The sequence below is a fragment of the Aureococcus anophagefferens genome, assembly GCF_000186865.1.
Source record: "Aureococcus anophagefferens unplaced genomic scaffold AURANscaffold_1, whole genome shotgun sequence".
NCBI classification, from domain to species: Eukaryota; class Pelagophyceae; order Pelagomonadales; family Pelagomonadaceae; genus Aureococcus; species Aureococcus anophagefferens.
In genome coordinates, this window is record NW_008705561.1 from 2453952 (window position 1) to 2467626 (window position 13675).

At 74.2% G+C, this 13675-nt stretch overlaps 4 protein-coding genes across 4 annotated transcripts in view; 2 read left to right on the forward strand and 2 right to left on the reverse strand.

Moving 5' to 3' along the window:
- Positions 1 to 2046: 2046 nt before the first annotated feature.
- Positions 2047 to 2445, reverse strand: AURANDRAFT_7873 (hypothetical protein; the record flags this gene model as incomplete). The annotated part of the gene is made up of 1 exon (XM_009033887.1): positions 2047 to 2445. A coding segment is annotated over one exon (399 nt), but the record flags the coding sequence as incomplete, so codon positions are not given.
- A 5773-nt stretch (positions 2446 to 8218) lies between these two features.
- On the forward strand, positions 8219 to 8845 carry LHC40 (putative plastid light harvesting protein; the record flags this gene model as incomplete). Its single annotated transcript, XM_009034161.1, has 1 exon — positions 8219 to 8845. The coding sequence occupies one exon, from the start codon at positions 8219 to 8221 to the stop codon at positions 8843 to 8845; it is 627 nt and encodes a 208-aa protein (XP_009032409.1).
- Positions 8846 to 8920: 75 nt separating this feature from the next.
- Positions 8921 to 9310, reverse strand: AURANDRAFT_18940 (hypothetical protein; the record flags this gene model as incomplete). The annotated part of the gene is made up of 1 exon (XM_009034332.1): positions 8921 to 9310. A coding segment is annotated over one exon (390 nt), but the record flags the coding sequence as incomplete, so codon positions are not given.
- Positions 9311 to 12305: 2995 nt separating this feature from the next.
- Positions 12306 to 13675, forward strand: part of AURANDRAFT_70594 (hypothetical protein) — a gene marked incomplete at both ends in the record, with an annotated part of 3556 nt that continues 2186 nt past the window's right edge. Inside the window, 3 exons of the mRNA XM_009034162.1 lie at positions 12306 to 12707; positions 12838 to 13107; positions 13308 to 13467. Coding sequence (XP_009032410.1) covers positions 12435 to 12707; positions 12838 to 13107; positions 13308 to 13467 — 703 coding nt within the window. The remainder of the gene's footprint in view (positions 12708 to 12837; positions 13108 to 13307; positions 13468 to 13675) is intronic.

Here is a 13675-nt window from a genome sequence, read left to right on the forward strand (position 1 = left end):
TCGTCGCCGGCCTCGCCGCGTACTGCGCGTTCTGCCGTCACCGCGACCGCGAGCTCGCGCGGACCGCGGCGACGCCGGACGACGAGGAGTCCAAGGAGTTCGAGTCCGAGGTGGCCCTCGATGTGATGAGTAAGAACATATAAGGTGTTGTTCTTACGTCGCTGCGCCGCCCGCGTCTCTCGCCCGCGCCGCGAGCGCGCGTGTGCTGTCATCGCTTCACGGAGAAGCTGGTCACGCCGGGCATCTGGAGCAGCTTCAGCTGCTTGTGTCCCTGCGCGGGGCGGCGGCGGTCGCGCGCGCGGCGGCGGCGAACGCGGGCGGCGCCGGCGGCGCGCGTCGCGGAGCATGTACTCGATGCGCTGGAACTCGCGGCGGCCCACGCTGTGGCAGCTGCGGGGGAACTCCGTCTTGACCATGTCCACGAGGCCCAGGGCGCCGTCGGCGTCCTTGGCGCGCGCCGAGCGCAGGAACTGGCGGTAGAGCGAGAAGACGGTCTGCCGCAGCGTCTGCTTCGCGGCCATCGCCGGCGGCGCGGCGCGGTCGCGCGCGCTGCTGCGTCGGCGCCGCACCGGCGACCCTTCGCGTGCGCTGCGGTCGGTGTGTTGCGCTGCGGCCACGGCTGTCGGCCTGGGCCAGAGCAAGCTGCTAGAGCTGTGCTCCTTTGCGGCAAGAATAATCGGCGACTTTTTGCGCAATGGGTCCGCCTGCCGACAAGCTCGCTCCGGCGCCGGCCGCCCAAGCCACTCCTGAACCCGCGCCGGCGACGAAACCGACGCGCAAGTGCGCCGCACCCGTGCTCGCCGCGGCCGAGCTCGACGCGCTGTGCGGCAACGTCTTCGCGTCGTGGGTGCTCTCCGCCGACCGCAAATCCGTATCCAAGCGCATCGTGGCCAAGAACTGGGCGGCGGCGCTCGCCTTCATCAACAAGGTGTCGGAGGCCGCGGAGGAGGCGAGCCACCACCCGGACGTGCACCTGACGAACTGGCGGCACGTGGACGTCGTCCTGACGACGCACGCGACCGGCGGCCTCTCGCGCCTCGACGCGTCCCTGGCGGCGGAGATCGACGCCATCGACGTCGACGTGTCGCCGAAGTGGCTCCGGGACACGGCGGCCCTCGAGGCCGCGGAGGCGCCCGCGGAGGCGCCCGTCGCCTGGGACGACGCGCACTACGTCGACGGCGGCGTCCCGGCGACGATGTTCGAGAGCTTTTCACTGGGGAAACGAAAAATTGTCACCGACGTGCTTGGTAGGTCAACGGCGGCCTCAACGGCGACTTCGCGGTCGCGGAGGGCCAGTCCGCGGAGGACCTCGTCGCCAAGTTCGCGGGCGGCGCCGACGGCGGCGGCGGCCTCTTCGAGAACTCGGAGACGCGCGACATCGCGCGCGCGAAGCACCACATCGTCGCGGCCCTCGTCGCGCACGCGGGCGTCGGCGCCGGGTCCGCGGTCGCGGACGTCGGCTGCGGCACGGGCCTCCTCCTCGCCGACCTCTCGAAAACCGTCGGGCCGTCGGGCGCGGTCGTCGCGTCCGAGCCGGCCCCGGCGTTCCGCGCGCTCGCGGCCGCGCGCGCGGCGCGGTTGCCGAACGTCGCCGTCGTCGACGCGCCGTCGGCGACGGACCCGGGGCTCGGCGACGGGGCCGTCGACTGCGCGCTGCTCGTCGACGTCTACCACCACTTCGAGTACCCGCGGACCATGCTCCGGACGCTGCGGCGCGCGCTGCGGCCCCGGGGCACGCTCTGCGTCGTCGACTTCCACAAGGACGTCGCCCGCGTCAAGTCGAAGACGCCGGACTGGGTCGCGCGCCATTTGAGGGCGGACCAGGCGACGTTCCGCGCCGAGATCGAGGCCTGCGGCTTCACGCACATCGCGGAGCCCTTCGTCGAGGACCTGCCGGAGAACTACCTCATGGTCTTCCGCAAGACGCCCCTCGCGCGCGTCGGCGACGGCTGGGGCCAGCGCGCGAAGCGGCCGCGCGACGACGCCCACTGAACATGAACCTGTTTATCTCGGTGTTTACCTCGCGTCGCGCTTCTCGGGGAGGCCCTGGAAGATGACGGCGACGTCGATGAAGTCGCCGGTCTGGAAGTGGAGGTCGCGGAGCGTCTTGTTCTCGACGGCGTGCGCCTGCTGGGGCGCCTTCGTCGCCCAGACGTAGCCGACCTCCTTCATCGCGTTGCGGCCGAGCCGGTCGGGGTAGACGATGGCGAAGCTGAGCTGGCACCGCGGCCGCCGCGTCTCCGCGCGCTCGTGCTTGACCATGTCCGCGAGCTCGCGCAGCGTGCAGTCCTCCCAGGCGTAGAGCCGCAGCTCGTTGGGCGGCGTCACGCCGCTGCCGGGCGTGTCGCCGTAGGCCTGGAGGTCGTTGTGGCGCCGCTCGCTCCAGAAGACGCGCAGCAGGAACGGGCACGTCGCCGCGCGGTCGACGGCCTCCGGCGGCGGCGCCGGGGAGGCGGCGGCGTCGTCCGGCATCGGATCGGCGCGCGCAGAGCTCGGCTGCGGCAGTCGCAGAGGCGTGTGGCAACTCGCTGAGGAGACGCCGTTGTATCGATGTTGCCCTTCTTGGCTCGTGTTGCGGATATGCTGGGCGTTGAGCATTACTTAAAAACCGGAGCCAACGCAGCGTTGCTGGCGGGTGCCCCCCACGTCGTGGATCCAGCGCTGAAGCCTGCCCCTGGTCGTGCTCCGTACGTGAGAGCCTCGGCCGCCCGCAAGTCCAGGGTGATGGCGCGCCTCGTGGTGGCCGCGGCCCTCCTCGTGGGCGGCGCCGAGGCGACGAGCTTCTCGGCGGCCTACCAGCACAACACGTGCGACGACTACGGGACGAACTACGACGACGTCTACACGGGCGCCGCGCTGGGCTTCGAGTTCGATTCCCTCGCGTCCACGTGCTGCTACATCTACGACGCCAACGCCTGCTCCCACACGCCGACGGGCGTCCCGTCGCCGATGCCCTCGAGCACGCCGACGTCCGCGCCGACGCCGCTGCCGACGATCTCCTTCATGCCGACCTTCATGCCGACGTCCGTCCCGACGACCGACCCGACGTCGACGCCGACGAGCTCGCCCACGAACATCCCGACGCCCGTGCCCACGGGCGTCCCGACGTCCGTGCCCACGAGCGGCCCCACGAACATCCCCACGATGCTCCCGACGACGATCCCGACGTCGCTGCCCACGTCCACGCCCACGGTCTCGCCCACGGTCGCGCCCACGGTCTCCCCGTCGCTCAAGCCCACCGACGGTCCCACGGTGTCGCCGTCGCCCGCGCCGACGCCCGCGCCCTCGACGGTGCCCACGCCGGCGCCCTCGCCGGCCCCGTCGCCCGCGCCGTCGCCGATGCCCTCGACGCCGCCGACGCCCGCGCCGTCCGCGACGCCGACGCCCGCGCCGACGCCGATGCCGTCCGTGCCGCCGACGCCCGCGCCGACGCCGTCGCCCTCGACGCCCCCGACGCCCGCGCCGTCGCCGGTCCCGTCGCCGGAGCCGTCGCCGGCGCCCTCGACGGTGCCGACGCCCGCGCCGACGCCCGCGCCGTCGCCGTCGCCCACGCCGGCGCCCTCGACGATGCCGACGCCCGCGCCGTCGCCGTCGCCCACGACGTCCCCGACGCCGTCCCCGTCGACGATGCCGACGCCCGCGCCGTCCCCGTCGCCCTCGGTGTCGCCTACGCCCGCGCCGTCGACGACGCCGACGGTCTCGCCGACGCCGTCCCCGAGCATCTCGCCCGCGCCGACGGTCTCGCCGACCGTCGCGCCGACGATGGGCCCGACCGCCACCAAGGATCCCTCGCCCGCGCCCACGCCCGCGCCGTCTCCGTCGCCTTCGACGGCCCCGACGCCGGCGCCCACGGTCTCGCCGACGCCGTCCCCGTCCGTGTCGCCCACGGTCTCGCCGACGCCGTCCCCGACGCCCGGCCCGACCATCGGCGACTGCAAGTCCATCATCACCGACATCTGCGGCTGCACCTACGTCCTCGACCACCTCTCGTGGACGATGCCGCCGACCCCGTCGCCTACGATCCCCCCGACGCCCCAGCCGACGACGCCCGCGCCGACGGCGACCCCGACGCCCGCGCCGACGCCCAAGCCCAGTCTGACGCCCTTCCCGTCCGGCACGCCCACGGGCGCGCCCTCGGGCACGCCGTCGACGCCGCCGAGCCCGCACCCGTCGACGCCGCCGAGCCCGGCGCCCACGGAGATCCCGACGGTCCGCCCGACGCCCGTGCCGACGACGCCGCCGTCGCCCGTGCCGACGCTGCCGCCCACGGGCATGCCGACGCCCGTGCCCACCTCCGCGCCCACGTCCATGCCGACGGGCACGCCGACGGCCATGCCGACGCCCGTGCCCACGGGCGTGCCGACGCCGGCGCCCACGACCACGCCGACCGCCGAGCCCTCGTCCGTGCCCACCGCCGTGCCGACCGCGCTCCCGACGGGCTGCCCCTCCTCGGAGCCCTCGCCCGCGCCGACGGGCGTCCCGACCTCGGAGCCGACGCTCGCGCCCACCTACGACACGCCGGAGCCGTCCGGCGTCCCGACCTCGTACCCGTCGTTCACGCCGACCGCCGAGCCCACGTCCAACCCGACGTCGGTGCCGACGGGCATGCCGACGACGCCGCCGTCCCCGGAGCCCTCGTCCATCCCGACGTCCGAGCCCACGTACATGACGGAGCACCCGTCCGGCGTGCCGACGTCCGTGCCGACGGGCGTGCCGACGTCCGAGCCGTCCTTCGCCCCGTCGTTCCCGCCGACCTCCGTGCCGACCTCGGTCCCGACGACGCCGCCGTCGTCCCTGCCCACGGTCCCGCCGACGTCCGCGCCGACGTCGCGCCCGACGGGCATGCCGACCTCGGTCCCGACGTCCGCGCCGTCCATGATCTGCCCGAGCCTCGCGTGGCTCAGCGGCGAGTCCGACGCCGACAACATCAAGAACTCCGGCTCCCTGGACGTGCGCGACGTGTACATCGACGCGTGCTGCCGCTTCAAGGTGACGCCGTGCCCGTCGCCCGTGCCGACGCCCGTGTCGGAGACCCCGACGGGCGTGCCGACGTCGGTGCCCACGAGCATGCCGACGGTGACGCCGACGTCCCAGCCGTCGACGCCGCCGTCGCCGGCGCCGTCCGGCGTGCCGACGGGCGACCCGACGCCCGTGCCGTCCGGCTCCCCCGAGCCGACGGCCTCGCCGACCATCGCCCCGACGCCGTCGCCCTCGACGGTGCCGACGCCCGCGCCGTCCGCCACGCCGACGCCCGCCCCGACGCCCGCGCCCTCGGCCACGCCGACCCCGGCGCCGACGCCCGCGCCGTCGCCGAGCCCGACCGCGTGCCGGTGCACGATGGACTACGGCTACGCGCAGAACTACGGCAACTTCTACTACAACCCCGACGGCCTCATCTCCGGCAGCCTGCCCGCGCTGAACATCGACACGAACACGCTCTCGGACGGGTTCACGTGGTCCGAATACCTCGCGGCCAAGACCTACACGGACGGCCTCTACATCAGCGGCATGTCCTACGACGGCCACTGCGTCTACAAGGAGCAGCCGGACCCGTCGGCGGCGCCGACGGCCGTGCCGATCCCGGCGCCGACGCCGCGGCCGACGACGGCCCCGGTCAACCTGCCGCCCGGCGAGACGGCCAAGCCGTCCCCGAAGCCGTCGCCCATGCCGACGGAGTACGACACGATCGTCGCGGTCGCGTCGGCCGTCGTCATGAACGGCCTCGACCCGGACGACTTCAACGCCAAGACGGACATGAAGATCGCCTTCCGGAAAACGATCGCGAGCATCATCGCGTCCGACGAGATCTGCCCCGGCGGCGCGGCGGACTACGAGACGTGCATCGGCGAGCCCGTGGCGACGCTCGTGCGCCGCCGGCGAGGCCTGCTCTCCGTCTCGGCGACGGTCGACTTCGACATGTTCGCGACGGTCGAGGGCTCCACGGGCGCGGTGACGGCCGGCGACGACATCCTCTCGGACGTGACGACCGCGCTCACGACGTCCGTGTCGGACGGCTCCTTCGCGTCCACGCTGACCACGGAGGCGGCGGCCACGGGCGGCGACGCGAGCACGGGCTTCGCGTCCGCGGCGGTCGACGTCACGGCGTCGACGACGGCCATCGCGGCGTCGACGGTCGCGATCACCGTCGACACGCCGCTGCCCTCGCCCGACCCGACGGCGGCGCCGTCGATCTCGCCGGCGCCGACGCCCGCGACGCCGGCGGGCGGCGGCGGCGGCGACGACGACGACAGCGGCGCCATGGTCATCATCATCGTCGTGGTGGTCATCGTCGTCGTCCTCGCCGCGGGCGCGGGCGCGTTCTTCATGATGCAGAAGGGCGCCGGCGGCCAAGTCAAGCCGAGCGGCTAGAAGCGGCGCGGCCGCGTTCCACAAGACCAAGTCCTTCGATTTCCCCCTGGATGACACCCTCCTCCCCCGACACGGCGCGAGCACCCCTCACCTCCCCCGAAAAAAACACCGCCCGCCGACCCGGACGCCGGAAGGCCGCGGCCGCGGGGGCCCGCCGCGAGACGGCGGGGCCCCGCCGCCCGCGCGCCCAGGCCGCAGCTTCCGCCCCCCGATCCTCCCCCGGCGTGCACTCGCCGACATAACCACATCACCACCACGCCACTAGACGCGCCGGACGTCCTCGAGGTCGAGGTCGATAAAGAGCTGCTTCCAGGCCGCGAGGAGCGGGACGAGCGCCGCGTTGAACGCCTCGAGGTCCCTTCTGACGACGGCCGGCCGGTACTCGGCGGGCACCTGGGGCGCGACGGCGACGAGGTAGGCGTCCCACGCGGGGACGTTGTTCAGCGCCGCGCCGAAGACGCCCCGGAGGAGCCAGCCGTGGACGGGCTCGAGCTCGTCCGCGTACGCGCGCTTCGCGGCGGCGGCGAGGGCGACGGGCCCGTCCGCCGCGAGCGCGTAGCGGTTGATGCCGACCTGGAACGCGAGCGTCCGGCGGAGCCAGAGGAAGCCGACGGCGACGGACGGGTCCTTGAGGACGCCCCCGGGCTTGTGCGCGCGCTTCTCGGCGCGGAGCGAGGCGGCGAGGGACGGCGCCGCGTGACGCCGCGCCTTGGCCGCGTTCGCCCGAAAGTCCTTGACGCCGAGCGCCATCGCGGGGCCCAACGCGGCGAGCACGCCGAGGAACGCGTCGCAGGCGTCGAGGATCGCGGCCGCGCCTAAATCGCCCGCGGCGGCGAAGCGCGTCGTGACCGCGGGCAGCGTCGACGTCGCCTCGCAGGCGATGGCGAGCAGGGCCGCGTCGACGGCCAATGTCACGTCAGACACGTCGGCGGCGGCAAATTCCTCGGAGAGCCGCAGCGTCATGCGCCAGGGCTTTCGCCGCCGCCGCCCGCAGAGGCCGCGCCGCGCGGCGTTGTCGCGCGTCCAGGCGAGGCAGACGCGGCCGCCGTCGGCCCAGGCCGCCGTCGCGGACCCCGCGGCGGCGTCCGGTCCGCTCGGCGCGGCGAACTCGGCCGCGCGCGCGCCGCGGACGACGACGCGCGTCGCCGCGGGCGGCACGAGCAGCTCGTCGCCCCAGGCCGGCGCGTGCGCGACGACGTACTCGCGGCCCGACGCCTCGAAGGCCGTCACGAGCGCGACGCCCGGCGCGCCGCGGTAGTCGCCCGTGAGCGTCGACGCGCGCTTCCCTCGCGTTCCGCGCTGCCGCTCGAGCGCCTCCCGCCAGGCCTCGCAGTCGCCCCCGCGGAACGCGTAGGTCCGCCCCTGCTGCGACGCCTCGCCCTCGCCGTGCTCGTCCGACGACCCCTTGGTCCGGATGCGCAGCGCGCCGTCCTCGACGGCGGCGCGCTCGACGTCGCCCAGCGCGACGGACCCGCGGTGGTGCCCGAAGAGGCCGCCGTCGCCGAACGCGAGGCCGTCGCCCGCCAGGAGTTTCGACGCTGTCGTCTCCGCGGGGTCCCCGCCGCGGAGGTAGTAGTGCAAGGCCGTCGTCGTCAGCACGACGTAGCGCGGCCGCCAGACGGGCTGCAGCAGCGGCCCGCCGCGCGTCAGCACCTCCAAGGGGCCCGTCTTCAGCACGCCGAGCGAGGGCGGCTGCTGCTGCTGCTGCGCCATGGTTGCTGCCTAAGTGTTGTTGGTCAGCGCTCTGGCATCGCGGCTATGAACAAGGGGCTGCCCAGACCATCGTGTGGTAGAAGCAGCGCGGGGCGATGTTTCCCCAGACGTGCCGCCGCGATCCTCGACGGCAAGCATGGCCAAGCTCCTCCTCTCCGCGCTCACGCTGTCCACTTCCACCGCGTTCGTCGGCGTCCAGCCGTCGGCGCCGGCGTCGCAGCTGCACGCCGCTGGCATCGAGGACTACATCGGCGCCGACATCGAGACGGCCGGGCTCTGGGACCCGCTGGGCCTGTCGAAGGACGCGGACCGGCTCTACCGCTGGCGATGCGTGGAGATCAAGCACGGCCGCGTGGCCATGCTCGCGACGGTGGGCTACCTCTACAACGACCTCAAGCTCACGCTCCCCGGCGTGCTGAGCCCGTCCGAGGGCATCAAGTTCGAGAACGTGCCGACCGGGCTCGCGGCGACGCACGGCAACCCCAACAGCGTGCCCATCGCCGGCTGGGTGCAGATGATCTTCTTCATCGGCGTCCTGGAGACGACGGTCTTCAAGCAGGACCCGGCCAAGGCGCCGGGCGACGTCGGCGGCGTCTTCTTCCGCCGCTACAGCGACCCCGCGGAGAAGGCCGACAAGCTCAAGAGCGAGCTCAAGAACGGCCGCCTCGCCATGATGGGCATCATGGGCATGCTCGTCACGGACCAGCTCACGGGCCTCGGGCCCGTCACCCAGCTCATGACCACCAAGGTCGTGCCCTTCTAGGCCCTAACGGCGCGACCGGCGGTCCCCGGGGCAGAGGAAGAGCAGTCCCCGGGGGCAAGAGAAAGGGCCCCAAAACTAGCGGCGCCGCGCGTGCCCCCGCTTCTGGGGGCAGGACGGCCCCGTGTGGCCCGGGCGCGCGCACCACGCGCAGTAGACGTCGTGCGTCTTGTGCCGCTTGACCTTCTTGCAGTCGAGGTGGCCGCACTCGCCGCAGGTCATGCACGTCGCGCCCGCGCTGAGCTTCGCCTCGCCGTCGACGGCCTCGCACCACTTCCAGCTGTGGCCCACGTCGCCGCAGGCCGTGCAGACCTCGGGCATGGGCCGCGGCGCGTCCCGGCAGTCGCGCGCCGCGTGGCCCGGCCGGAGGCAGCGGTGGCAGAGCGCCTCGGGGCACGCGTCCATGAGGTGGGCGTCGGACGCGCAGAGCGAGCAGCGCGGGCCCGCGCCGAAGAAGTCGCGGCCGCGCGCGGGCTCGCCCGCGCCGTCGTCGAAGTAGCGCGCGGGCGCCGCGCGCGCGCCGACCTTGCGCCGCTTGCGGTCCGGCGACCGGAGCTCGTCGTCGTCGCCCGCCGACGAAACGATCTCCTCGCGGGCCCGCAGGTCGCGCCCCTCGAAGGCCGCGCCGTCGAGCGCGTCCGCCGCGGCCGCGGCGTCCTCCGCGGACGCGTACGAGAGGACGCCGTAGCCCGCGGGCCGCCCGGCGTTGGGCCCGCTCCGGCAGACGGGCAGCTCGACCTCGACCAGGGCGCCGTGCTTCCTCGCGAGGCGCGCCAGCCGCTGCTCCGTCGTCGTGAACGGCACGTTGCTCACGAAGACGCGGAACGCCGCGGGCGCCTCGTCGGGCGCGTCGGACGGCGGCGCGTCCGACGCGTCGTCGCCGTCGGACGAGTCGGAGCCGCCGCCGTCGGACGCCGCGTCCGCGGGCCGCGCGGGCGCCTCGGCCGCGCAGCGCGCGGCGAACCCGGCGAGGTACGTGTCGTCGAGCGGCGCGTCCTCGAGCGCCGACGGCTCGCTCCGGATCTCGGACCGGTCGGTCTTGAGGAACTTGGCGCACCAGGCCGACAGCGGCCGCGGCGTCGCGCTCGCCGCGGGCTTCGCGGGCGTCGCGCCGGCCGCGGGCAGCGCCAGAGGCGGCGCGGCGGGCTCGGGCTCGGGGGCCGCCGCCGCGCCGTCGGGCGTCGCCGGCGGGTCGGACTCGTCGCCGTCCTTGCCCTTCTTGCCCTTCTTCCGGCGCTGGCGCTTCGCGCGCCGCTTCTCCGACTTTTCGGACCGACCCATTGGCTGGTCGGTCACTCACTCCTCGTCCATCGCCGAGCGAGCCGGCCGGTCATCTGCGGCAAGACGAGGCGGGTCCTCGGCGCGCGCGCGTTCCGCGTCGTCGACGCGCGCCACGCGCGCTCGCGACGTTGCCAGCGCGTCCGCCGTCGCGCACAGACACCGCCGTCGCGCACACAGACGCCAAGCGCCAGCGCTCCGGCGCAACGCACGATGGACATGGACACGGACGAGAGCGCCGCGCCTACCGACGGCGCCTGGAAGCGTCCGCGCGACGGCAACGAGATGGACGAAGCCTTCAAACGCATCCGCATCGACCAGAACCCGCCGCCGCCGCCGGTCGACCTGACGTCCGCCGCGCCGCCGGCGCACCCGCCGCTGCACCGTTCGAGCTCGGTGCCGGGCGCGGCCCGGGCCTCCGCGCCGCTCGCGCGCGCGAACTCGCTGCCGCCGGGCCGGCCCGACGCCGACGACGACGCGGAGGACGTCGAGGACTACGACTACGAGAACATCAACTCGTTCCTCAACGACCTGCACCTCGCGCGCGAGCACCGCCGCGCGTCCGTGGGCTAAAAGAAATAGAGGAACCTAGACGTAGATGCGGTACTTGCCGACGAGGGCGACGCGCTCCTCGATGGGCCGGCGGCAGAGCGGGCACTTGGGGTCGATGAGGTCCGCGCAGGTCGCGCAGACGCAGCGGTGGCCGCAGGGCAGGAAGACGAGGAGCTGGGCCGGGTCGTCGAAGCAGACGGCGCACTCCATGCGCTCGCGGCCCTCGCCCTCGCTCCGGAGCGCCGCGGCCTCGAGCTTGCGCCGCGACAGCGCGGGCTTGAGGAGCCAGGCCCGCGCGGCGGCGCACACGCGCCGCGCGTGCGCGACGGCGCCGGCGAGGAGCGCCGCGGCGACGCACAGGACCAAAGCGTGGTAGGGGAGCCAGCCCCTGAGCACGCACGCGGGCCCCGCGCGGCCGCGCGCGCCGCCCGCGGGCGCCGCGAGGAGGCCGACGACCTCGCCTAGGAGCGCGCAGGCCACGCACGTCGACAGCGTCGCGAGCGCGACGAGCGACGAGAGGAACCTGGGCAGGACAAGAGTGCGAAATGTCCAGCTTTGGAGGCTCCTCTCTCGGTCGTTGTCCACTCGCTTCGGCTCATTTTTGGACGAGCGATCATCTCTCGGAGCGTTCTCGACGCGTGGATGCTTTTTCCGGAACGCGCGCGCGCGGAACGCTCATCTTGAAGAGCACTTGAATCACTCTTTTCCCGCTCCGAGAGGCACGCGGCGTGGCCCGCGACGCGCGCGGCGAGGAGCGCGGCGCGGGCCGCGGCGCCGGCGACGCGGAGACCGACGACGCACGCCGCGGCGCCGGCGACGACGAGCGCGGCGAGGGGCACGGCGCGCACGGACGGCGACGCGGACGCCTCGAGGCCCCGGAGCGCGGCGACCGCGCGCCGGAGCTCCGCGGGCGCGGCCGCGGACGCCGCGGCGACGCGCGCGTCGACGTCCGCGCCGCCCGCCGCCGCGGCCAGCAGCTCCCGGAGCCGCGCCGCGGCGGCGCGCCGCAGCCGGTCCGCCTCGTCGCGCCGGGCCGCGGCGACGGATCGCGCCAAGGCGTACGGCGGCGAGATCGCGCCGACGAGCGCCGCGCTCAGCGCCGCGGCGCATGGCTCGTCGAGGGGCCAGGGCGACGCGTCGAGCGCGCGCACGAGGAAGTTGCGGTCCTCGAGCATGCGCTCGAGGGACGCGGCGCCCGCGCGCCACGCGCGCGCGGCGCCGGACGACGCGCGCGTCCACGCGGCCGCGGCCTCGCGCGCGACGGCGTCGAGCTCCGTCGCGTTCACGCGGATGGACACGGCGGGGAAGGCGAGGCTCGGCGGCTCCGGCTCCGGGCGCAGCACGGGCGCCTCCTCGACGACCTTGGGCTCGCGCACGAGCAGCACGCGCTCCGTCGACGCCGCCCCGACGGCGGCGACGGGCAGGTGCCAGAGCCGCATGATGCGCGCTCGAACCCGCGTGGCGTTGCGGGGTCTCCGCTTACGAGTCCGAGACCATCGGCCGCTTCGGCGGGCATCCAGTGAGGGCAGCCCCGACAAATGGTGACTCCGTGCGGCTGCAACTTGTCGACTTCAGAGTCAATGTTGAGGCCGACGCCGAAGCGAGCTTGTGTTGAGCCCGAGGCCCCGAGCCCGATAGCACACGGTGCCTCGCGACGTGCCCCCGCGACCCCCGAGGCAGAGCGGGTTTCTCGAACGCGCCCAGGAAACTCTCTCGAGACACGCGGTGACAGGAGCGCCGCCCCGCGAAGCGGTGCGAAGTGATGTCGGCGGTCGTCGCGGCTAAGGAGGCGCCCCCGGTCCCGGCGACCAAGGACGCGCCCCCGTCGCCGAGCAAGAAGGAGAAGGGGAGCGAGGAGAAGAAGAAGCGACGAGGGGGGCGGGCGAACCGGTCGAAGAAGGACAAGGACAAGGCCAAGGAGGCGGACGCGGAGGCGACGAAGTCGTCGTTCGACTGTTCTTCCGCCATCGCCAAGGTCTCCGAGAGCCTCTGGGTCTCAGCGGTCTCCGGCACGCGCATGGGCGCGAGCCTCGAGGCGCCGCGCCCGCGTCCCGCCGCGCCGCGGGGCCGCCGCGCCGTCGCGCCGCGCGCCGCTCGCCCGCCGCGCCGCGCCGCGACCCTCGTCCCGCGCGCGCGCGCGCGACGCCGCGGCCCCGCCCGCGCAGGCGACGCTCCTCGAGTGCGGCGTGACCGCCGTCGTGTCGACGCTCGACAAGTCGCAGCCCCTCGAGACCTTCACGTTCCTCGACGTCGACACCTCGGCGCCGGAGTGCACCGGCGCGCTCCACGAGGCGTGCGACTTCATGAACGAGAACATCGAGGAGGGCGGCGCGGTCTTCATCCACAGCCGGAGCGGCTTCGCGCGGAGCGAGTGGGCCGTGGTGCTCGTCGTCGGCTACCTCGTCAAGTACGAGTCCGTGAAGCTCCGCGACGCCGTCGAGCGCGGGGCGGCACGAGGGTGATTCAACGTCGCTTCAACGTGAGTGTTCCGCGCGCGCGCGTTTCGGAAACAGCACCCACGCTTCGAGAGCGCTCCGAGAGATGATCGCTCGTCCAAAAATCCGCCGAAGCGAGCGGAAAACGACCGAGCTAGGAGCCTTTGAAGTTGGGAATGTCGCACCCTTTTCCTGCCCAGGTCGAGCGCCTCGCGGCCGCGACGAAGCGCGCGATCGCGCCCGCGAGCCGCTTCCGACGGGAGCTCGCCGAGTTCGAGGAGGAGGCCCTCGGCGAGGCGTCCGTCGACGAGGAGTGGATCGAGGACGCCGCGGACGTCGACGACATCAACCACACGCTGAGTCGGCAAAAGCTCGCGGAGAACCTCAACGACAGGCGACTCCTCAAAAAGAAGAGCCCACACAAATGAGACCGCGCGCCCGCCCGACGGGGGCGCGCGCCCGCCCGCGCCGGCGCCGCCGGCCGGCCCGAGGGCCGGCCGCCGGCCGCCGCGCGCGCGGCGCCGCCCCCGTCGGGCGAGCGCGGGGCGCCCTGTGCCTGCGCGGCGCC